Source organism: Sciurus carolinensis, chromosome 4, assembly GCF_902686445.1.
Source record: "Sciurus carolinensis chromosome 4, mSciCar1.2, whole genome shotgun sequence".
NCBI lineage: Eukaryota > Metazoa > Chordata > Mammalia > Rodentia > Sciuridae > Sciurus > Sciurus carolinensis.
This window is the reverse complement of record NC_062216.1, coordinates 109,982,927-110,008,740: the sequence shown is the minus strand read 5'-3', so window position 1 is coordinate 110,008,740 and position 25,814 is coordinate 109,982,927. Positions and strand designations below refer to the sequence as shown.

At 41.6% G+C, this 25,814-nt stretch overlaps 2 protein-coding genes, 1 non-coding gene and 1 pseudogene across 17 annotated transcripts in view; 2 read left to right on the top strand and 2 right to left on the bottom strand.

Annotated features, from left to right (window-relative positions):
• Window positions 1–25,814, bottom strand: part of Prpf40b (pre-mRNA processing factor 40 homolog B) — an 88,150-nt gene that overhangs the window by 51,161 nt on the left and 11,175 nt on the right. The window lies entirely within an intron of this gene.
• Fam186b (family with sequence similarity 186 member B) lies at window positions 1,121–24,173 on the top strand. The gene is made up of 8 exons (XM_047548437.1): window positions 1,121–1,216; window positions 2,148–2,373; window positions 3,369–3,551; window positions 5,787–7,443; window positions 7,948–8,140; window positions 20,022–20,191; window positions 20,930–21,115; window positions 23,993–24,173. The coding sequence occupies exons 1-8, from the start codon at window positions 1,121–1,123 to the stop codon at window positions 24,171–24,173; spliced, it is 2,892 nt and encodes a 963-aa protein (XP_047404393.1).
• Trnas-uga (transfer RNA serine (anticodon UGA)) lies at window positions 10,626–10,699 on the bottom strand. Its single transcript has one exon. It is a non-coding gene; the product is annotated as a tRNA-Ser (tRNA).
• On the top strand, window positions 13,987–15,032 carry LOC124982180 (intraflagellar transport protein 74 homolog; annotated as a pseudogene).

Sequence of the window (25,814 nt, the reverse complement as noted above, 5' to 3'; positions counted from 1 at the left end):
ACCTCCCAAAGGTTCTACAACTTTCCAATAGTGCCCGCTTAGGGACCAAGTCTTTCACATATGGACTTTGAGGGGGCATTTAAGATTCAAACTATAGTAGAAAGTATTTCTAATTGGTTTCCTATGTTTAGTCATTAATATTTATTTTGGGAGCAGAACATTTAATGATTTTTTTAAATGGGTATAATTCATTCTTTTGTCGATGGACCTTTTTATTTTATTTATTTATATGTGGTGCTGGGAATCAAACCCAGTGCCTCACACGTGCTAGGCAAGTGCTCTACCACTGAGCCACAACCCCAGCCCTAATGATTTATTTTTAAAGAAATAGGTTGCCAGATGCAGTGGTACATGCCTGTAATCCCAGCATCTCAGGAGGCAGAGACAGGAGGATTGCAAGTTTGAGGCCAATCTAAGAAAGTTAGCAAGACCCTGCATCAGAATTTAAACAAAAGTGGGGATGGTGTGGCTCCTCAGTGGTAAAGCACCTCTGGGTTTACCACTGTACGAAAAAGAGAGAGAGAGAGAGAGAGAGAGAGAGAGAGAGAGAGAGAGAGAGAGAGAGAGAGAGAGAGAGAGGAGAAAAGAAAAGAAAAGGAAGGAAGGAAAGGCAAAAGATCAAGTAAATATAATACAAGGTAATGGATAAAAAGCTAGACAACAATGCAGTCAGATGGCAGGAAGTCTAATTAATTGTGTGCATGCACATGGTACTAGGGGTCAAACCCAGGGCCTTACACATGCTAGGCAAGTTGCTCTACCATTGACCTACATCCCTGGCCCTTTTTTTCAAATTTGTTTTGAGAGAGTCTCACTAAATTGCCTAGGCTGGCTCAAACTTGTGATTCTCCTGTCTCAGCCTCCTGACTAGTTGGGATTACAGGTGTGCACACTTGCATTCAGTTTAATCTTCTAATTCTTTAAATCAAACTGATGATGTCACTGAGGAAAAGAGGATCAGTTGGAACCTGGTGTCTGGCAGTTACCAGAGGAGCTGTGGATGGGCAGAGGGTACCCAAGAGCCACCCTGGGACCTTTAACTGCCAAAACAACCAACATTGTATGTCCAGGACTGCGTATCAGAGACCCAAGACATCTTGGAACTGAAGAGTTATCCAGAATGGAGAAGGACAATCCCCCACAGTTGGTGACTCCCGCATCAGTAAAGGCCATTATCTCAAGGATTGAGGCTGCCCAGTTAACTCGGGCTCAGGAGGTAACCCACATTTCTATTAGGGTCTGATGTAGAGGTTGGGGACTAACCCTAAGTGTAAGCAAGATTCCAGGAATACTCAGCAACCTGGGTTGCAGACAGATTAATTCAAAATACCCACATCCTATACTTGGCCTCTGCTGGGTAGGCTGGGATCAACCACCCCCATGAGGTAGGAACGGGACTGGGAAGGGAGCAGCCCACAGGTAAATGGTCAGGAAACTCCAGGATAACCTATAGTGGTGGGTCCTATGAAGGCAGGAGGGTTGGAGGAGAGGATCAGAGTTCTTGATGCAGGGTTTGTTCTTGGCAAACTGCCAGAACACCCAAGGTTAAGCCTTGGAAATACTCAGGGGTAATGACCTAAGGCTCTAATCACCCTTTATATGAGACTCTGGCACATTTTTTTTCTTGAGCCTCTGATCCTGAGGGTTTCTTGGGGCCTCAAGGGTGAGAAACATCTAGAAGTCCCCAACAAGTTCTGATATTCTGAAGACATTCTTTTACTGTAGATTTTTAGTATTACTGACCTTAATGATCAAAATGACAGCTGGGGTTGTAGCTCAGTGATAGAGTGCTTGCCTACCATGTGTGCAGCACTGGGTTGGATTTTCAGCACCACATGTAAGTAAGTAAAATAAAGGTCCATTGGCAATTAAAAACACAATTTTAAAAAATCAAAGTGAAAATAAGAGCTAATGCTTTACTTTGTGCCAGGTATTATTCTAAGCACTTGACAAATACTAATTTATTTAATTCTTACGAAAACCCTGTGACATAAGTACTATAATGATCTGCACTTTACAAAAAACAAACAAAAACCCCTGAGCTCCAAAGAGGTTAAGTGACTTGTCTAAGGTCACACTGGTAGCACATGGCACCTGGCTCCAAAGTCTACACTCCTAAGCACTATAATCTGCTGTCTCCCATACAGGATATTTCTACTCAACTCTCAGACATCTTGGACAATGTCAATTTTGTTATCAACCGCTTCCAGGAAGAATTAGGATATGACTTAAAAGAAAAGATGAAATCTCATGAGACAGAGCAAAAAGGCAAGAAGAGATTCATATTGCTGGAGAAAATTGCCTCCTTCTCCAAAGACGCTAAGATGAAGGAGAAGCACCTGTATGAAATCCTCCACTGGCTGGGTGACTGGGGTGAGTCTATGGGCTGGGTAAGTACTAGGGTGGATGCCTTCTTCCTAGACCTTGGTCCCTGCTGGCTAAGTGTCTTCCTTTTTCTACCTACATCAGCATTTTCTGGGAGGGGTGTGTGGGTGGTGGATGCAGGGACAGTAAAAAGGACACATTGTAACACCCCTTCCCCATAGAAACATTCTACCACTCATGTCACCTCCACTTCTCAGACAAGCAAACATGTAATTGTCCAAAATGTAGTAGATCATAACATTAGCTGAATATGTGATGAAGCCTAAGTCACAGGTCCATTATGACATCTTATTTTTTGGCAGGATAGAAAATGAATTTGAACCCACACTAGCTATTTTATAGAGGAACAAAGTGACCCTTACTGCATGTGCACAGATGCTAGACATAAGCAACTTGCCCAGTCATTCGGACACAGGATGACACATACAACCCTGAAACCAGGCACTACTCCCTCCCCCTCATTCAAATCAGAATCATCTAATCACAGAACCTGTGTGCACTGAGGTATGCTAGATGCTGCAGTGTTGGGAGAAAAATGATATGTAGATGCACACTACCCACCTCACACTGCTGTTGTCCAGGGAACTCTCAGTTCAGTGGTCCTTCAGCTCTCAAGAACTAACAAGAGTTGTTGATTCCACTTAATTCATTTAATTGTTCAGACATTGGACTAGGCAATGGGCATAGAGCAATAACAAGACAGACACCTCCTTGGCCTCAAAGTTACAACAATAATATGGAATATTTATTGCATATTTCTACATTACAGGCCTCTTGTTAATCATTTCATATGCATTATCTCATTTAAACCTCACCCAATCCTTATACAGAGATGGAAACTGAGTCTTAGGGAACTATGTGACCTGCCATATCACACAACTAGTACAAGGGGAAACCAATGCAACCTCAAAGCTGCTGCAATCCCTGAATTACAGGGCTGCTTAGAGCATGTCCTCAGCCTGCACCACTTATTCCTTGTCCAGGTGACAGTCTGACTTATGAGCTCAGGAACAGGAAGAGTGAGGAAGAACAGGAATCCCTGGATGAATGGATTGAGGTGATGGAGAAAGTGTTACCTCTCTCTCTCACTGCTACCAAAGGAGGCATTCAGTCTCTCATTTCCCTTTGCTCCACTCTCATTGAAGAACAAAAGAAAAGGGCACAAAGTAGGTTCCTGGAGACCTGGGAGGGGAAATGGGTGGGGATGGGCTGGATGATATCTCAGGAGAAGTCGGCCTGGGTCTACAGATGTCTTTCTGACCCTCCTCCATAACAAAAGTGTAAAAACTGTAGAGCAGGGGTGGGGTGGTAGGGGTGGAGTGTTGGATTCAATTTGAGCACTTGCTAGCAGTTCTGAGCAGTTCTGTTCCTCAGAGTAGAGATGGGGGTAAGATGGAAACAGGTGGTTGCAGGTGCTTCCTGAGCAGTGGCCTTGTATGGGTTCTGGGGAACAAGGTTTGAAAGCCAGAAAGGCTAGAGTTTGTAGCCAAAGCCTGCAGAACACCCTTTCTTCTCTTCAAACCTAGCTGCTGAGCCAGAAAGTTCAGTGAGGCTCAGCTGAAGGCCCCTCTGGAGACTTCCTGATTGTAACTGCTCCCAAGGTGGTCAGTTGACAACATAGATAAACCTTGGAATCTTACTCCTACTGACACTATAAGTGACTTAATATTATCTAACTCATGCATTTTGTAATGAAAACACTGACACTCAGAGAAGAGAAGGGACCACAACAAGCTTATGGCAAAGCCAGGCCCCACACTTAGGTTAGTATTACTTCAAGAACTTGGGCTTTGAAGTTAGACAGACTTGAGTGTGAATCCCATCTCTGCCAATTTCTGGTTGTATGACTTTGGGAAAATTACCTCATCTCTCTGAGCCTCAGTTTCCTCCTATATAAAATGAGGAGGATACTGTCAACCTTCAGGGTTAGGAGAGGCTTCCACATATGTGAGATATCTGACATCATGCTTGGAACATGGTGATAACATTAGCATTTCTATTGATTCTCATGGACAGGTTCATTATCAGTTAAGAAAGAACCATAGTTGCAGGGAGAGAGAAGACAGGGGGAAAATGGATAAGAAGATGATTTCTCCTATGTCCTTACCTATGTCTTAAAATAGAGTTTTTTATATACCTGTTAACTTGCTAGAGTATAAACTCTTAAATGACAAAGCAAAGGTTGTGTCTCTTTCTTTCTTCTTCTTCTTCTTTTTTTTTTTTTTTTTTTTTTGTACTGGGGATTAAACCCAGGAGCATTCTACCTCTGTGCCCACTGAATTACCCAAGCTGACCCAGAACTCAGGATCCTCCTGAGTAGCTGGGATTACAGGTGTATGCCACCCACCCAGCTTCTTTCTTTCACTTTAAGGATCACTTATTAAGTACTTGCTAGGTATCTAGTACTGTACTTGCCACTAAATGTACGTATTGAAAGCCCTGTGAAGTAGATACTATGATTATTTTCATTTTTTAGATGAGATACTGGGAACTTGGAAACTTGCCCCACCTCAAAAAATTGGGGGAAATGAGATGTAAATTCAAGTTATCTGAGTCCAGAACCCAAGTTCTGAACCACTGGACCATATGACCTGTCAAAACTGGCTAGATGCTAGCCTGATCTTAGTATCACTTAATTTCCAGATTTCCTCTAGCTCCTCATTTAAAGTTAGCTATTGTTTTTTCTGACAGTGGTGTTCAATGACTTGATGCTCCAAGATGATCACTCCACCAGCTCTACACACTGCAGGTCAAAGGGGATACTACTATGACCATGTCAAGCCCTTGACGAGTTGAGCTCTGTCAATAGGATTGAACACAGCACACACAATCTGTGCTGAATACATTTTCCTGGGGAGAAGGTCTACTGTTTTTGTCAGACTATCAAAGGATAATCATTTGCCCAAAATGGAAAAAGACATTAGTCATTAAAAAAAAAACCAGGTGCATAATTGCAGGACCACGTGATAAATTTTCCACAGTCACAGCCCCAGGTTAACAGAGGAAGGGAATGAAGCTTCTAGGTGGGCTTAAGGGGTTTGGGTAATTGGCATTAGAGTGCTACACAGACGTTGAGGTTGGAAAGTGACATGATAAGAAAAATTACTTAAGGAAAATATGGGGCATCAGGAGTAAGATGAATTGAATCCAGCTGGATTAACTGTTCTAGGGTCCTTTGGGCTTTGGAGTGGCTGATTGAGGGTAAGTTCTGGGCAAGATCAGGCCCAGCAGAGGTCTCTCGTGACAATATCTCTCTGGCTCACATGTAGTCCCAGTTCCTTATTTTCACCCAGTCCCAAAGAAGATTAAATGAGAATTTTGACCAAACAGAGTCTACAGAATCAGTGTAATCCTTAGAACCCACAGGAGTTTGTTGCCTTTTTTCTCTCCACCTCTCCCAGTATCCAAATGCACCTTCTGGCAGGGCTGGCAGGAAAAAAGCCAACAAAAATCTTCAATCCACCCTCAGCCACTGAGCCCAGAGCAGATGCTCCAAGACAAGCACACCACCTGCACGAAGGTCTCTGAGGTGAAGTCCATGCTGCAGGAGCTCCTGGACTCCACCATGTTCAACAAGGGGGAGGTCAAGGCCATCAGATACATGTCCACTGTGGTGGAGAACCTCAATAAGGCCTTGATTCTCCAGCAGAAGGAGAACAGGAGCCTGGAGTCCAAATACAGGTACTTGCAAATAGAGATGACCAAAGAGCTCAGCAGCCAGAGATTGCACTTCCAAAAGTCTATTCAAGTCCTTGAGAGCAAGAGAGATGCCCTACTAAAGCAGGTAGAGGTTCTAGGGGCAAAGTACCATGACCTCCTCCTGATAAAGCATGCCCTAGAGTTCCAGCTGAAGAAGGTTCAGACCTCTAGAGGTTCAACTGGAGACCCAGCTGAGGTTTATATTTACTCCCCAGGCACCCATGAAAAAGAAACTCTTCCAAAAAAAGAAATAGTCATAGAGGAAACCCAGCAGGAGCCCAAGGAGGAGGAGCTATTGTTTTCAACAGTTTCCCCAAGTTCCATGGTCATAGCCTGGGACAGAGGGGCTATGCCTTCAGCGTGCCAGCTACGCTCCACCACAGACACACATTTGAGGATTGCAGATGTATTTAGCAAAGACACTGAGAGTCTTGAACCTGAGTTGCCACCCTCGGTGGATTACAAGTTTCCTACAAAATGGGAAAGACTAGTGGCAGAAGACCCAGGTCATGAAGACAAAGATCAGGAGGACCACTTCCAGGAGAAGGAAGGAGTCCAAACTAAATTCCAGCTTAGGAAGCATCACCTGTTCCCAGGGAGCTCCAGGAAGGTGCCCTTAGAGAGCCAAGTGGAGCACTGGGAAGAGGAAATGAGCTGGGAGAGGCAGAGGCAGCAGTGGCTGCAGGAGGAGGAGATGTGGCAGCAGCGGCAGAGGCAGTGGGTCCTGCTGGAGCAAGAGCACCAGGAGAAGCTGCGGCAGTGGGAGATGGAGGCAGCTGCCAGGCAGGGGCAGCAGAGACTTGCCCCACAGGAAGAGAATAAAAAGAGCCTAAGGAGGGAGGAGCCAAGAGAGGATGCAGAGAAACCAATCTTCACAGCCATCAGTTGGTGGAAGAACTTGGAGAAGGCAGAGGCATTGCCAGTGCCTCCCCCAAGCCGGGTCCAATCCGCTTGCCCAGGCAGGAAGCCACGCTTTACTAGGTCCCCTCATGCTCAGCATCCCAAATCCTTAAACCAGAGGACTGTGAGTTCAGTAGAGTTTACCCAGCTATCACAAGCCCCCAAGGTTTCCACCAAGCCCAAAAAATCTACCTCCCTTCCCATCACCGGGACATTCATCCGAAGGGTGACCCGGCCATCTTTGCAGAGATCCCCAGTCATCCTTAAAGACAAGATATATCACATGAAAATGGAAGCCCAGAAGAAGAATCTGCAGCTCCTGGATGGAGATTCAATGCTGCCATGCTACCTGCGCAGCAAGGCCTTGGAGCTCACCACCACTACCATGGAGTTGAGCACACGCAGGCTGCAGTGTCTGTGCCATAAGTACATCCTCTACAGACGCTTCCAAAACCTCCGGTAGGTGCCCCCACAGCCACCTGGCACCTGCCCACAACCACTGCAATTTGTGGGCAAAACCAAAACCCAGTGGGAGAGGAGGAATATGGGGGATGGGGAGACCTGGACAAGGTCTCCTGAGGGAGGGCACTAGTGAAGGCTGGCCTTGGACTCTTGGGCAACCGTGGACAGTGTAGGAGGTAGGGTACTTACATGTTGCTCTCCTTGTAACAGGCTTTCTTCCCAAGCCCACTTCCCCATTTCTTCCTCACTTCCTTCCCTATCCTTAACCCACCTAATAGGCTTCCCCCATTTCTTTGGCTTTCTCTTCCAGTTTCCAGCCCAGTCCTGAGGCTCCTTACCTGATACTACCTCTCACTTCTCTGTCCCCTCTTTTCCCCAACTCTCACCAACCTCTACTTCTGACTCCCAGAAATTGTAGAAAACAGTCATCTCTGGTCAACGAAGTTGGAGGGTGGAGGAGGAGGAGGCCTCTCCCCGACTAAATCACTTTTCTCTTCCCAGACAGGAAGTGATCAACCACATAGAAGACCTGCGAGAGACAAGGGCCACCTATAAGACCCAGAGCCTCTATGTCTTCCTTGAAAACATCAACCGCCAGCAGAGACTAAGGCTGCAGGCCTGGACAGACAAGCAGAAGGACCTGGAGGTGAAGCGCAGAGAGTGCCTGAGCAGCATGGTGACCATGTTCCCCAAGGTGGGCCCCTGCCCTGCCACCTACTTGGAATGGGGCAAGTCAGCATAGCCAGTAGGAACGGGGCCAGGAAATGAGCCTATGGGATTGTGAAGTGTGACTGGAGACTAAGGGTAAGTGGAACAGCTGGAAAATGAGAGAGATTACACCTGTGACGCAGAAAGAGGGAAAGACTGGAAGTGGTTTGAGTGTGAGGGAGGGCAGCTTTCCTGTCTATGTAAATGGGGAGAGCAAGCAAAAAGGGGACTCTCCAAAAAGCAGTGGAAGAAAAGATTCTTCCAGAGGGATTGGGTAACTGGGTCCTGTGGTTCTGACTTTGTGCTGGGATTTCACTCCCTGTGGTTCTCACTGCCCTACTTCCATCACTCCTGGATGCTCTCCAGACTTAGGGCACAGCTATTGTCTTCAACTTCTGACTGGGGACTTGCTTTGCTTCTCCTTTGCTTTCTAGATTCCAGATCTCTTCTTTTTTGGTTCACTTCTTTGTTTTAGAGTACTCTCTTTTGTCACTTTCTGAAAAGGAGTGCATAGGAGGGTAAATCACTGAGACCCTGGCTCATTGCATTCTAGGTTTTGATGTTTCAGAGTCCAGTCACTCTGAGTTCTAATTATACATTAGATCATCAGTTCTCCCTCCAAATTGGTCTGTTGACCCCTAGTGATTCTCTAGACCTTTTTAGGGGCTCTTTGAGGTAAAAAACATTTACTTATTTATTTATTAAATAATATTATATATGTTTAAGAGAGATAATATGATGTCACAAGATACATACAGCTGGGCTGGGGTTGTGGCTAAGTGGTAGAGTGCTTGCCTAGCATGCGTGAGGCACTGGGTTTGATTCTCAGCCCCACATATAAATAAATAAATAAATACAATAAAGGTCCATCAACAACTAAAAAAACATTTTAATAAAAGATACATATAGCTGGGTGCAGTGGTGCTCACCTGCAATGCCAGCTACTCACATGGCTGAGGTAGGAAGATTGCAAGTTCAAGGCCAGCCTGGGCAACTTAGTAAGACTCTGTTTCAAAATAAAAAACAAAAAGGGCTGTGGATGTAGCTCAATGGTAGAGGGTTCGCCTAGCAAGTGTGTACACCTGGGTTTAATTGTAAGCACTGCAAAAAACAAACAAACAAAAAAAAAACCACATACACACATGTATACATAAAAATGGTTACTATAATGAAAAAAAATTAACATACCCATCATCTCACATAATTACCCATTTTCTCCCTTGTGACAAGAATGACTATAATGTACCCATTTGACAAAAATCCTGAATAATACAATAAACTATAGTCCTCATATTTTACTTTAGATCTTTGGACTTGTTCACCCTTCATATTTGCTATTTTGTATCCTTTGATGTATAACTTCTAATTTCTTGCCCCAGACTTCAATCCTGGTAAAAAATTTTATTTTTTTATTTGACTTTTTTTTTTTTCACATACAAATGTGAGATCACGTAGTATTTTTTCTTTCTGCGTCTGGCTTATTTCACTTAGCATAAGGTCTTCCAGGACCACATATGCTGTGGCAAATTAGTGGGATCTCTTTCTTTAAGACTAAATAATACTCTTCTCCCCATTTCCCCTTGTGCGGCATACACACATACACACACACACACACACACACACCAGTTTCTTTGTTCATTCATCCACTGATGGATACCTAGGCTGTTTCTAAATCTTGACTATTGTGAATAGTGCTGCAGTGAACATAAGAGTGCTGGTCTTTATTAAGTGATTTCATTTCCTTCATGTACACACCGAGAAGAGTCATATGGTAGTTCTTTTTTATTTTATTTTTTGGGTACCAGGGATTGAACTCGGGGGCACTCAACCACTGAGCCACATCCCCAGCCCTATTTTATATTTTATTTAGAGACAGGGTCTCACTGTGTTGCTTAGTGCATTGCTTTTGCTGAGACTGGCTTTGAACTTATGATCCTCTTGTTTCAGCCTCCCAAGCTACTGGGATTGCAGGAGTGTGCCACCATGCCCAGTTCTCTCTTGTCTTTTTGATAATAGCTAGCCTAAGGTGTGTATGGTGATATCTCATTGTGGTTTTGATTTGTATTTCCCTGATAATTGGTGATGTTAAACCATTTTAATGTCTTGGATAAAGTCTATTCAAGATCCTTTGCTCATTTTTAAACTGGGTCATATATATATATATATATATATATATATATATGATAAAATTAATAAATATATATATATATATTTAGTTGTAGGTGGACACAATAACTTTATTTTATTTTTATATGGTGCTGAGGATCAAACCCACGGCCTCATGGGTTTGATGAGCACATTACCACTGAGCCACAACCCCAGCCCTGGGTTATATATTTTCTATCTATTAAGTTGTAAAACTATTTTCTTTTTTGGTACTGGAGATAGAAACCAGGGGTGCTTTACCACTGAGTTATATCCCCAGAATCCCCTTTCTAAAAAAATTTATTTTATTTTATTTATTTATTTTTTTGTGGTCCTGGGGATTGAACCCAGGGCCTTGTGCTTTCAAGGCAAGCACTCTACCAACTGAGCTATATCCCCAGCCCAGAAAATTTTATTTTGAGACAGATTTTACTCAATTGCTGAGGTTGACATTGAATTTGCAATCCTTTTGCCTCAGACTCCCCAGTTGCTGGGATTACAGGAATGTACCACTGCACCCGATGTAAAACTATTTTTATACTAAAAAGACTTTTCTTGCTTTTTTCAGTGTTGACATTTGTATTGATGGTGCAAAAGCAGAAAAGAGGCCAGGATGGTGCAGCATGCCCTTAATCCAAGTGATTCGGGAGGTTGGGACAAGAGGATTTCAAGTTTGAGTCCAACCACAGCAACTTAGAGAGACCCTTTCTCAAAATGAAATAAAAAGGGTTGGGCAGGTGCGACTCAGTGATAAAGCACCCCTGGATTCAATCCCCAGTAACAACAACAACAAAACAAGAAGCAGTAGGGAGAAAACTGTGGGCATATTAATGGTAGTCAAGGTAGTAACAACAAACTGTACTAGTGGTTGCTACATTCTTCTCCACTGCACATTCATTTAAAATAAAAAAAAAAAGGCAGTTTCACCTAGGAATGTAAGATGATTTATTTGGGAATTTTAGATGAAGTAGTAAAAATTATTAATCTCAACTCCTTAATACACATATTTTTAATGTTTTCATGTGGCAACATGGAAAATACTCATAAAGCACTTATGTGTATAAATGTACAAGAGCTGTCTCTAGGAAAAGCAACTGTATGGATTACAAACTTAACCACCTGCTTTTTTCATGGAGCACAATTTTTACTTGAAAGAATGACTGACAGAAAAACTGTGGCATTTGGTAAATATTTTCCCAAGTGAGACAAACTGACAGTATTATTTGCTATCAGTGATAGAACTTCAGTTTTCAAGAGAAAATTTAGGATTTTGGAACACTATATTCACTACTAAGAGGTTGATACACTGCCAATATTTAAAGTTCTCCCTGGTGAAACTGGTGATATTAACAAATGTGATTTTTTAATTGCATATCTCAATGACCCAATATTCTCCTATTGACCAAATGCATGATTTAATCATGCATTTATGAAGAGTCATTCTAGTTCTAAGATAGACCAATATATTTTAGCCTAATAGAGTATGAAATGTTCACATGTATGGTTCAGATTATATATTGCAACTAACCTTTAAGAAACTGCCATTTGTAGCTGGAGCACTGTGGCATGCCTGTAATCTGAGTGACTTGGGAGGCTAAAGCAGGAAGATTGCAAGTTCAAGGCCTGACTGGACAATTGAGACCCTGTCTCAAAATAAAAAACAAAAAGGGCTAGGGATGTAGCTCAGTGGTATAGTGCCCTGGGTTTGATTCCAGTACCAAAAAAAAAAAAAAAAAAAAAAAAAAAAGAAAGGAAGGAAGGAAGGAAGGAAGGGTGGGTCATTTGTAGAGTTCTGGTGTAGCACTGAAGAAGAGTGTCCACAATTATCTGAAGACTATGGCAATGCTCCTCCCTTGTCCAGTTACATAACTGGTGAGGCTGCCTTTCCTTCACATACTTCAACCAAAACAAGTAATGCAACAGATTAAGAGCAGAAGCCAAAACTAAGATTCCTGCCATCTTCCTGGCCAAGTATCAAACAGATTTTTTAAAAATGTAAAACAATACCACTCTTCTGCCTAAATTTATTTTGGTTTGGAAAATAAAATTATTTTTTATAAGTATATATTAATAGAAAATAGAATTATTATTGTGATTCTTTAATAAGTAAATAAATGTTTTAAAATTGTTTTCTCTTCAACATTTAACAGAGTGAACATTGATAGTTCTATGCATTCCTTAATAATTTTTAAGAATGCTAGGACTATAAAGTGTTTGAGAACTGGTCCATTCATTGACTTCTTTTTATTCTCCCTGTTCTCTTTTTAAAACTCCTGTGATTCAGATGCTGGAACTTGTGGAAAAAACATCTGTTATCTCTCAGTTCTTTTTTTTTTAGTTCTTCATTGACACTTGGTTGTTACTGGGCTTTTCCTGTCACTGGCTTAGGAATCTGCTTTCTCAGGTCCAAATTTGGGTAAGCCAAATTGGTTGTGCCATTTGCATTCTCATAAGCAATGAACAAGGTCACCTATTGTTCCACATCCTTGTCAACACTTGGCATTAACAGTCTTTTAAATTTAGTCATTCTAGATGGTGTGTAGTGGTATCTTATGATGATTTTTTTTTTTTTTTTTTTTTTTTTTTTGCGGTGCTGGAGATTGAACCCATGGCCTTGTGCTTACAAGGCAAGCACTCTACCAACTGAGCTATCTCCCCAGCCCTCTTATGATGATTTTAATGTACACTTTCCTAAGGATTAATAATGTGAGCATCTCTTCATGTGCCTGTTTGCAATCTGTTCATCATCTTTGCTGAAGTGTCTGTATTACTGAGTTATACAAATTCTTTATTACTATGGGTGCAAATCCTTTATTAGATGTGTATTTTGTGAATTTTATCTTTGTGGAATGTCTTTTCATTTACTTAATGCCTTTTGAAGACAAAAGACTTTAATTTTATGAGGTCTAATTTACCAATTTTTCCTTTATTATTATTATTATTATTATTATTTACAGCCCTGGGAATTAAACTTAGATGAGCTTTACCACTGAACTACATTCCCAACCCTTTTTATTTTTGAGACATGAGCTCACTAAATAGCCCAGGTTGGCCTCAAATTTGTAATCTTCCTGCCTCAGCCTCCCAAGGAGCTGGAATTACAGGCACGTACAGCAATTAGCTTGTATCCTATTTTTGAAAAACAACTGCTTAATCCAAGGTCACAAAATTTTTCTCAGTTTTCTTTTAGTAGTTTTATAATTTTATTCTTACATTCTGACCTATAATTCATTTCAAGTTAATTTTAGTATATGGTATGAAATAAGGGTTAAAATTGTTTATTTTCTCTCTTTTGGGCTTTTTTTCTTTTTACTCCTCTCTCTCTCTCTCTTTCTCTCTCTCCCTCTCTCTTTGGATAATGGGGATTGAACACAAGGTAACTCTATCACTGTGCTACATCCCTAGTCCTTTTTATTTTTTTATTTTAGGACAGCATCTCATTAAGTTGTTGCCCAGGCTGGTCTCAAACTTGAGATCTTCCTGCCTCAGCCCCCTGAGTGCGTGGGATTACATATGTATGCCACTGCAACTGGCTTGGTTTTCTTGTTTTGTTTATATATGAATATAAAATTGTATAGCACAATTTTTGAGAAGATTATAATTTCAAAAAATTGAAATAGGATTGGGTTAAGACTCTCATGACCCTACCATTTCTCCTCTGAACCTTGCTGCACTGTCTCACATGAAATAGCACACTCCCAGGTAAAACAGGAGGCTGTATTGCTACATGAAAAACTTTAAGAGTTAGAGTCCCATTGAGATCAAATGATGGCAGAAGACAAAAGTATGGAATCTCCAATGGAAGAAAGAGAGAGATTACTTAAGCAGGTTAAAGAAGATAATCGGGGAAATAGCCAGCATGGAAAGATAGTTAACAGATATAAAAGAAAAAACAAATCAGTTTACTGAAGAAATTAGACAACTTGATATGGATTTAGAGGAACACCAAGGTGAAATGAATCAGAAATACAAGGAACTAAAAAAAGGGAGGAAATATGGACACTTTTATAGAGAATTTTGAGGAAACTAAGAATCAGGAACTGGAAAGGAAGGCACAGATAGAAGCCAACATTGTTGCACTTCTGGAGCATTGTAGTCAGAATATAAATTGTATGAAACATATCATCTATCACCAATCAAGAGCTAAAGATGATGCAAGATGACCTTAATTTTAAATCTATTGAAATGAAGAAATAACAAAGTACAGCTAGGAATTTGACTTCAGACAGTCAGTGTCTACAGTTGGATCTGCAGAAAATGGAGCTTCTGGAAAAAGCAAGACTGAGGAACAGCATTCTCTAAAAAGTAAAATAAAGCAAATGACAGATGATCTGGAGACATATAATGATTTGCCAGCTTTAAAATCATCAGGTGAAGAAAGGAAAAAGAAATTACATCAGGAGAGAACAGTGTTATCAACCCGCAGAAATGCCTTTAAGAAAATAATGGAAAAGCTAAACAAAGAATATGAAACACTGAAAACACAATTGCGAGAAAATGAGACACATTCTTAGCTTACATATTTGGAAAGAAAGTGGTAATGCCATGAGCAAAATAATTTTGTGATGAAAGAATTCATAGCAACCAAGAGTCAGGAGAGTGATCACCAGCCCATTATTAAAAATGTGACCAAGCAGATTGCAGAGTACAATAAAATTATCATGGATGGTTTACATAACACTAACAGAAACAGTCTGAATCAACTGGTAGTCTCTATAGAAGTATCTTCTTGACCCTAAAATCTGTACAAGCTGACTAAAAATAACTTACTCTTGAAAAGTTGAACCTAAAATTTCTGTACATTTTCAATATTTGTGGCCACTTTGAGTGATGTTTTAAATAGTAAAATATTCTTGTTCAATAAAGAGTTTGCATATTAAAGTAAAAAATTGAAATATATATGTATACATATTGAAAGATAGACACAATACCTTTATTTTATATATTTATTTTTATGTGGTGATGAGGATTGAACCCAGTACCTCATATGTGCTAGGCAAATGCTCTAACACTGAGCTACAACCCCAGCCTTTGTCATACATTTTGCTCCATATGTTATAAATTCCCTAAACCATCATTAAAACTTTTTCTTTAAATAATTGATAATCTTCTATATTTACCAACATATTTGCCATTTCCATTACTCTTTATCTAAATTTATGTCTGGCATTATTTTCCTTCTACCTGAAAGCTTTCCTTTAACATTTCTTATTGTACTCATCTGCTGGCAATGAATTTTTTCAGCTCCAGTATGTCTAAAAGGATATTTAGCTTTCAGTTTTGAAAGATACTTTGCTAGATATAGAATTCTAGGTGCCCAGATATTTGGAGGCCAAAGGGAGATTGTGAGTTCAAAGGCCAGCCTGGGCAACCTAGTGAGACTCTATCTTTAAAAAAAGAAAAGAAAAAAAAAAAAAAAAAGAATTCTAAGGTGGACAGTTTTTTCTTTCAGTACTGGAAAGAAACTCTTCCCCCAAATGTGAATTCTTTGGACTGTCCCCTATTCTTGCCCAATTGTTCTTCCTCCAGTTTTGGTGTTTCCTCCCATGCCTGTGCTAATTCCTGATGGGGCCCCTATTTAGAGCTCTAGACTTTTCCTACTATATCATTTTCTCCTAATTGTTACTCTGCTTTGCAAATTCTAGTCACCTTGCCATCTCTGAACTCCAGACAAACACCATCTCCTCTATTCAGAGGCTAGTAGATTGGATTTGGTGTCACTGTCTTATGCTGCCTGGCCACTCTCTCATTTAATTCTTCTCTCTTGGGGATCACTGACCTGCGCTGCTGTCATCTGAATATTTGTCTTGTTTCATATATTTTGTTAGTATACTAGTTGCTTAATCTGGTAATCTCTGTTATTCCATTATCACCAGTTGATCACCCATACTATAAGAGAAACTGGAGTTTTTCCACTTTGGCTGGCTGGTGGGGTCTGCTTAAGCAGCAGACCTCTACAGCTAAGAACAGTGTTGCAGTTCTTAATGATGGGCTATGCCCTTCAGTGTTGCAGCAAACCCTAGCAGCTCATCACCTATTTCTTTTTTCTGGGTTCTTATCTTGAAAATTTGAAAAATGGAATCCACAGATGAGAATAAGTAAGTGAAAGAATAGGATTTATTCCAGTATAAATAGAAACAGAATTCTCCCAGGTGCCGCTTGAGCATGCTAGTCTAGGGATTTATGTAGTACTTGGACCAATGCTATTGATACAAATACATGCTAATTGGGGTTTGGAAAAGTACTAAAGCTATTGGTTAACTCTTGAGTCTAAACTTTCATTCAGGTCTGCCTCACTTCTGTTATCTCACTGGCTTGTCAGGAAGAGGGAAGTTGAGATCCTAGATGGTAGATGCTCAGGGTTCTGAGCAGTACTGCTGCTGCTGTAGGTTTCTGCAGTGCCCAGGCCATGCCACCAGGGGGCCACAGGTTAGAGCACCCTGGGTTACCTCAGTGCTGGCTAGCCTTGCCTCAGGCCCTGGCTGGCCTGGTGGGTTCTAATGCAGCCAAGGTTAGTACTCAGCATCCTGCTTCCACTTACTGGGGATTAGTAGGCCAGCTGTGTGCCTGGGAATCTGGGCAGCCATGTCATTAGGATCAATTTTTAATGTTAAGTTCCAAAGATTCCCGTGTGATAGTAGTTATTTATCCAGTGTGTCATCTTTGGTATGTACTTGCATTTTTTGACTCTTTGTAAAAAATTCTTTGCCCCTTAAGATACCATGGTTCATGGGTTAGGAACTACTGGTATGGGTCAACAGAATTGGAAGATCTCACTCTCTGTACCTAGGGTCTACCCTCAGCTTTTCCATGTCCTTGCTGAGAAATCACATTTTTCCTGATATTGACACTAGGAAAAACCATGTTCTTTCAAACCCACCTACTTTACCTTGAAGAATACAGTAAGGTTCTCATCCAGAGTGTGCAGATCCGGTTCTAGCATTCATGTATCAAGTTTTCCTTAAATAAATCCCAATGCGACATATAATCCAGTTTTGCCATTGTATGCCACCCAGGGATTCAAGGCTCAAAAAGCAAAAACAATTAAAAAGTAACCCCCTAGGCTAGGAATATGGCTCAGTGGTAGTGCACTTGCCTAGCATGCAAGATGCCCTGGGTTCAATCCTTAGTGTCAAAAAAAAAAAAAAATCCCAATTTTTAATTGGGTAACTCATATTACTAAAGGGGGTTCAATTTATAGTCCATGGTAATACTTATTTTATATTATCTTCCCTCCCATTCCCACATATCTAGAAAACCTTTTTAAACTCCAAAATACTCTGACACCAAAACTTGTCCTCTTGTTCTAGAAAATTACAAATTTATGGGCCACAGATCTCTGAGGGGCAATGAATTCAGGTATATAAAAATAATGTTCTCTATACTGTGGGGCATGGTGGCACAAGCCTATAATCCCAGTGACTGGGGATGCTGAGGCAGGAGGATTGTAAGTTGGAGGCCCTAAGCAACTTAGTGAGACCCTGTCTCAAAATAAAAAAATAAAAAAGGCTGGGGATGTAGCTCAGTGGTAAATTGCCCCTGGGTTAAATCCCCAGTACCATCATAATAATAATAATACTCTATATACCAAATTATAAAAAGAAATATACTTATCATATGATGTAATCCTTGAAATATCTGACATTTAAAATGGATCTAAAGGGCTGGGGATATGGCTCAGCAGTAGAGTGTCTGCTTGGCATGTATGTGTCCCTCGGTTTGATCCCTAACACCACACACACACACAAAAAAAAAAAATCCAAAAAAGTACAGAAATTAAAAAAAAATCAAAACCCATAAAGCCAAAAAGACAATAGCTTAAATTTTGGGATAATGGAATCAAAGACCCCTATCTCCTCTGGTATACACAAACCTATTATATTGTCAAGTCATGTAAAAGAAGAGCACAGTCAGGCTAAGTGACACACATCCATAATTCCAGTTATTCAGGAGTCTGAGGCAGGAGGTTCATAAATTCAAGTCTATTGGGCAACTTAGTGAGACCTTGTCTCAAAATCAACATGATTAAAAGGCTGGGGGTAAGTCAGGCATGGTTCATGCCTGTAATCCCAGCAATTTGGGAGGCTGAGGCAGGAGGATTGCAAATTTGGGTCCAGTCTCAGCAATTTACCGAGACCCTACCTCAAAATAAAATTTAATAAGGGCTGGGATTGTGGCTTAGTAGTAGAGGGTCTCTGAGTTCAATGCCCAGTAGCAAAAAAAAAAAAAAAAAAAAAAAAAAAGGCTGGGAATTGTAGAACATTGAGAAAGTGGCTTGACTAGAAAGGGCGAAGCCCTGGGTTCAATCCCTAGTAACACACACACACACACAAAAACAGTACATATTATGAATGTGCAGTACATAATACTTGATAATAATGATAAATGACTATATCACTGGTTTATGTATTCACTATGCAATACTTTTTTGATTATTTTAGATTTTCTTACAAAAATCAATTATAAAACAGTACGCCATATTATGCCAACAACAGCCCTCATACATCTCATTTTTCCAGTCTCTTTATTGTATCAAGAGACCACACTGATTGACCTATACCATGTAGGTTTGATAAGTACACTCTATGGTATTAGTACAAGGATGAAATTGCTTAATGACACATTACTGAGAATGTGTCCCACTGTTAAACAACACCTGACTATATATAGATTAAACTTCTCTGAGTTCTATTATTTTCTTATTGCTGTTTTGCCCCTTTACCAGAATATCAATAACAAAGGGGAAAACGGGAACTAACCCAGAAAATAAGAACTCATATCCTTTGGGAATATTAATAATTTTGTCCCTATTATATAAAATATATATATCCAGCCTTCATATGGCAATAATAGTTCTCTGCACTAGCCATGACTATTCCTATCATTCCTTGCTAGAATCATTTGCCAAGTCTCTGTAAGTGTCATGGGATGAATCACCTCAGTTCCAGATCTGAGGCTCAGGAAGGCTTAGAGAAGGTGGGCTGGTTTCAGTTTCCTCTACTTTTTTCTCCAAGTACTAGGAGCAAAGAAGCAGCAAATGCTGACATGCACACAGGGAGATGGCCAGCAGTTTGGAAAATTGTAAAATCTTCCATCAGTGACTCAGAACTGCTGGGTTCAGTCTTGGTTTGGGTAAGAGGTGTTTCACCTGAGTGTTAGAGCAACAGTATGCTGAGGTTTTCAGTGAACAGGCTGGCATTGAACAGTTGCCATTGGAGTTGGCCATGGAGATTTCTTCCAACTTGATACATGTCACCTTGTATCAATCTTGATAATATGTAACTGACTCAACTTGCTAAATTGGTGTTGGGATTTAGAAGGACCAGCACATCGTGGCAGTTCTTTGAGTGGTTGTGAAAGCTCACGCAGCTCCTTGCCCAGCACCAAGGCTGGGTTTGTGTGCACTCAGGTGTGGGTTTGTGTGCACAACTGGCCCCTTGCCATGAACCTTGCAAGTGCTCTTGCAAGTTCCAGCTGCCCTCTGTTTTGCTCATTGCTGATTCTTCACAACAAAGGAGAAAACAGGAACTTAGTAAATAAGAATTGAAAGAATTACTAGGAAAGTTGGGATACCTGGGGTCCCAGTGGTTTTCTAATTGGGCCTTACCCTTTCCACTCAGCCTTGAGCCCAGCAAGGGTACCAACAGTCAAGCAATGCCTCCTCTTATCCTAGAGAGGAATAACTTCCTGTCTCCCTGATGCCTCTTTGCTGGTTCCTCTAGCTTCGGATGGAGTGGAATATTCACCTGAACATCCCTGTGGTCACCTCCCCAAAGTCAAGGAAATGCAAGTCACCCTCAGTTTTACCCTGGGGTATCCACTCCAACAGCCCTGCTTGTCAGCAGCCCCTTCCATCTAAGTACCAGGAATGTGTGCCCTTGCAGATGGCCAGGTAAGTGCAGGGAAGCTGAGATAGTCATCTGTATGGGTGGGGAAGTAGGAAGGTAGGGGTGGCTAGCCTGGGGAGATAGGCAGCAAGGCAAGGGCACAGACAGGCAAAGATTGTCCCGTGGGCTACAAGGTGCCTGTCTTCTCAGCTGCCTTGCCCAGCTCTGGTGCACTGACTCATAGGAAAGGTGTGTGGGATTCAGGGGCTAGCCTGATTGTGTTCCAACCTATGCAACTGAAAGATTCTGAGGACCCATATCTGAAACTTATAAGCATTTCCACCTCGAGCATCAAACCAGCATCTGCCATTGGTCTATCCATTTAAACAAGCCTGATCCTTCCCACTTTGTGACCCCACTCCTGCTCAAACAGAGATACTATGGGCCAAGACAACCCACATTCACATCCACCCAAGCATGGCCTGGTTCAGGGCTTCTGCTCCATAGGGTGTGCCTGGAAGCACAGGGCATCCTGAGAGCCTCTTCCAATAGCTCCTTAGCCAAAGGAACCCCAGGAAAGTGAGACACAGAGTCAATAATGAGGGAGAAGAAGGGTCATAAGGAGAACAGTGACAAACTCTATTTCAGAAGGAAAGAAAACAAGGTCTTGTGATCCTGAAGTATTGGATCTTGTGATCCTGAAGAGCTTATGGCTTCTCAGTGTATGTCTGCCTCTGTCTTTCTTTCTCTCTGTCTCTGTCTCTCTCATTCTTTTGATGTTCTCTATACCCTCCCACTCCTAGCCAACAGGGGAACCAGATAGAGGCCATCTGGAAGACTAATGTGGCCTCCTCCAGTCACCCAATAGAAAAAAAGACCCCTGTCAGTCTGTCCTGGGACCAGCTAGGCGGATACCCAGATATCCCCCGGCTGTTGGCGCTGGATATGCCTTCCTCCCACCACAGAAGCGTGATGTCCTCCAAGACCTGGTAAGGCACAAGTCTGGGTACTTAACCTGGATTCAAGGAGACCTGTCCACCCAGAACACACTCTCCCTGTCCAACAGTCCAGGCAATCTCTTTCTAAACATTAGTAATGGTCTCATTTTTTGTGCTATATCAGATAAGAGAGGCTAACCTGTCTCATCCATTCACTAGCCATCAACTAGGCAAGCCAACCCCAGTTCTCTTAAAGGATTTTCCATAGTACTCTAAAGATCAGTGTGGGAGTTTCATCTTCACAGGTTTCCTAGGCTGCACATGAGTTTCTCAAGAGCTGTATTCTAGCCTTTGGCCTGGAGGTTATTCTCAGGAAGAGTCAGATAGAGGAATGGAGAGATTTAGGGAGACCATGAACTGCATGATAAACTTGAGATTTTGGCCTGAATTTATCTTTGTTGTTTTCATTTCTTTACTGCCTTTGAGAACTGTCCCTAGAAGAGTAGCTAAGGGGAGGGTGGCTAGCACCCTACCGAGGACTCGGTAGGCCAGCAGGAGGATTTTCAGGTTAGGACATTCAGTTCTCCTTTGCCTCTCCTGGCTTGAAGATATCAATATTAAGACTCAAGGCTCTTCCAAAGGACCTTTCCAGATTAACCATTCCATCTGCCTCTTGCGGCCCTGGCCATACCCCAATTAAAGATCTCTGACAGAAAGAGGGCTCTGATGGCTGCCAGTCTAACTAAACCAGAACCAAGATGCTAGTGCTATTTCATCCTCCCAATAGAGACTTAGGTAAAACCGAGTAGTAGAGCAACATCAGAGAAGGCAAAGCCCTGGCTGGACCTCTGCTCTGAAATATGCCTGAGCATACCAGTTGGAACCAGTTTGATAGCCCTAGTGCAGGTATCTGGTGTTCAATTCCAAAGGGGAGTGTGTGTGTGTGTGTGTGTGTGTGTGTGTGTGTTGTTGTTGTTGTTGTTGTTATTGTTGTTATTAACTGATTTGGATATAGCAAACAGAATTAAGAATGACCAAAACAACACTGCAGGAGAACTTTGGGAGAACCCAGAAGTCACTGGAGTTTCTACCCAGCTGATATTCTCCCATAGTTATATCCTCTCTCTGCAATTTCCTTCTGTATCTCTTTCTTGTATACTGCAGTGCCTGGCTCTGCCCGGCCTCTGTGGAAATTTGAGGCCAGCCATTATTCTTCCCTTAACACAGAAATGCATAAATGTCCAGTATACTCTCTCCAATTGACCTCAAGCATTAATGGCATCAGTATCTTTCTGAAAATATATGGGGATAAAGAAGAAAGGAATTCACATGAATAGCAGCCAACAGCAGTCTCCTTTTTTCCCCTTGTTTTTTGCCTTCTCTCTTTGGTATAACATGCAAAATTCTAAGATCCCTTCATGTCTCAAGCAGAGCTGTTCCACCCACACCCAAGCCTCCACTGGGATCTCAGCTGCAGGCTGAAGCACTTATCAAAATATTGTTCCCAGAAGAGACAGCTTCCCCTTTCTAAGGGAATTTAGATGAAAACAATTTTCTTCCCCTTTTTCCAACTCTATTTGAATTTATTTGATTTATTATACCACCAAGTAAAGAGGCAGAGTCCTGCTTCTTCTGTTCTCTTCATCTGCACCCCAGGTTGGCACTACTTGCCTGAATGTCTGCCTGCTCCTGATGTTCATTGTGGGGGCTCCTATATTGCTTTGGGACCCTGTTACATTTTTTTTTTTGGGTACCAGGGATTGAACTCAGGGGTGCTCAACCACTGAGTCACATCTCTAGCACTTTAAAAAATATTTTATTTAGAGGCAGGGTCTCACAAAGTTACTTAGGGCCTTGCTAAGTTGCTGAGGTTAGAACTTGCAATCCTGCTGCCTCAGCTTCCTGAGCCACTGGAATTATAGGCGTGTGCCATTGCACCCAGCTAGGTCTGTCAGTCTTTAGCAGAAGTTCTCTTTCATTGCATAGGCTGCCACTCGCTGCCTGGGGTTGGTGGTCAAGCTGCTTTCTTTGTGAGTGTTCTGTGCCTGTGGCCTTTTGGAGACACACTCTGCTTCTATTCCTAAAAGAGTGTCTTCACCTTCTGTTCCTGGCCCACCATACATCTTCACATCCACTGCTGCTTGGGTCCAGGTCATTCACTTCTCTATGGTCCTGCCAACATCACCAGTTCCTCTGTCCATGTTGTCCAGTTCACAGCACTGTCAAGTTTCATAAGAGGGACCGACTTCATGCTGACTGCCCCATTTTCCTAGTCTACCTCACATTGACAGCCTGTCTTATTGCCAGGCCCACAGGAATGTCCTCTTAGCATGTGGGGAAGGCTATTCATCTTCTCTTTGTGGTTTGTGACATAAAGACTACATCCTTCAAAATCTAGCAACCCTCTTTCTCTAACATCTTTTCCTGCTTATAAGTGTGGTCCTTGGGCTCTCTTTATGACAGGTGGAAAATCTGTGTCTGCACACACCAAACACTTTTTGCAGTTGGAGATGAATCTTGGTTTTGACTCTAATCATCCTGCTAAACCCTTGCTCAGGTCCACAACTGCACTAAAATATGTGCTGGTTCCCTTGTGCCCTCCAAGATGCACAAGAACTTGCACAGATGTCCCACGTGTTGGAGACAGACGGGAGTTGGGGGCTTATAACTTGGTATCTGGAAGAGATTAGGCAGGGTGGGGGGGAAGAAATATGGATAGGTAGAAGAGAGCAAAGAGTGAAGAGAGGCCAGAAGAAATGTCCTGTGAAGTATGACAAGACACATAAGAAGAGAAGCAGATTCCCTGGGATTTGGCAGGATATATTAAGCATGTTTTCCTCCAGGTCAAGTCTTATCCCAATCTGGACAGGCCCCCACAAGTTTTTGGGTGGGCTAGATGGGCACTTCCATTCCAGGGCCTTGTCTCAGTTGCTCCTCCACCTGTAACTGTATTAACTCTTTCAGTGCCTCAGCAACTCAAAAAAAGGAATGCCAGAAATCTACACGTGAACCAGCTGAGCTTGTCTGCAAAAAACTGAATGTTTCACTCCCTGAAACCCTACGAATCCAGAAGAATCGAGGCAGCTCCAGTTCTCACTCCATCCCTTAGCTAGTGATTCTCAAACTTTAGGGTAAATGAAAATCATAAAGGAGCTTGTTCTAAATGCAGGTCCAAGCTAGTGCTTTTAAATAAAAATTCTGAGTTTTGCTAATTTCTTAAGAGCTTTAAGAAATACTCTTTTCCTCCTTCAATCCCCAAACTGTACATTTTTAATAAAATAGAGGTTGGTTTATTCTAAAATCTTCTGTCTCATTGCTGTAACCCATACCTCCTTAACTCATTTTTGGAACCAGATCCATAATTATCCTGAAACTGAGTTGGGCACCAAGCATAACAAATAGTAAATGGCCCTTTCTTAAGAGAATCTATATCCAGGTTCTCTTTCTCAGGAATTGCTTCCAGTTTAAGGGTGAGACTCTAGGAAGAAGAGGATGTGAGATGTGAATAGCTAGCTCTGTGAATGATGTTGGGAATAGAATTTGATTTCTGAACAACAGCTTAAGATAGCATGAGGAATGTCTGGTTGGGAATAAAAGTGAAGGTGTTCCTGATATAGGCTGCACAGAGGACAGCTGTGGCAGTAAGGGGCCCTTTTCAGCCTCTTGGGTCTCGAGTCACTCTTTTGGGAGGCCTCACCCCATCATATCCAACATATTTAAATGCCTTCACATTAAATGTATTGCTTTAAATAATTTGACAAGATTGTTTTATAAATTTGGCTTAGAAATTAACCAGCTAGGAGTAAGTTATTTAATGTGTAATTGGTTATAACTTTTCTGCAATCATCATGCATAGAGATGAAATTTGACAGTGCATAAAACTGACAATGTTGTGTTTTATAAACACTACAGATGTATATGTGCTTTTTTTTTTTTTTTTTTTTTTTTTTTTTTTTTTACATTTTGACACCAAGAGCATTTTTAAAGGTTTCATGTATTTTCGTAGGACTTGTCACTGTTCTTAAGGTGCCTATTGGCTAAACCTGCCCTGATGATGGAGGACTTTGACTTTTCTGGATGTCCTCTAGCAAGATTCTCTGGCAAGCAAGCAGTGTCTGACAGATTCTTCTCCTGCTCTGCCAACACCTTCATCTCCTTAAAGGCAAAGAAGGCCTGGGTGGGCCAAGCTGTGAAGCCAAGAGGATTAGGAAACAATGTGTGTATGTGTGTGTGTGTGTGTATAGTCATGTGTTACAGAACATTTTAGTCAATGATGAATCACACATATGATAGTGATTCCCTAAGATTATATCAGTTAGTGACATGGTAGCCACTGTAGTTTGTATAAATATACTCTTTGATGTATGCACAATGATAAAATTGCCTAACAACACACTTCTCAGAACATATTCCCATTGTTAAGAAACATACGAAGGGTTGTAACTGTAGTTCAGTGGCAGAGCACTTGCTTAGCATGTGTTAAGCACTGGGTTCAATCCTTAGCACCACATAAAAATAAACAAAGGCATGCTGTCCATCTACAACTACAAAAAAAAATAAAGAAACACATGAAATTGTGTGTATGTGGGGGGGGTAGTATTATATATATAAAAGTCAGCAGGAGGGTGACTTTGAAAAGTCAGAACAAGATAAGCATAATTTCATGATCAGAGGAGCTATCTCCTCAAAAAGAGGAGATGTGCATGGCTGAAATGTTGCAAATATCAGTTGGGGACTATGAGGTAGCTAA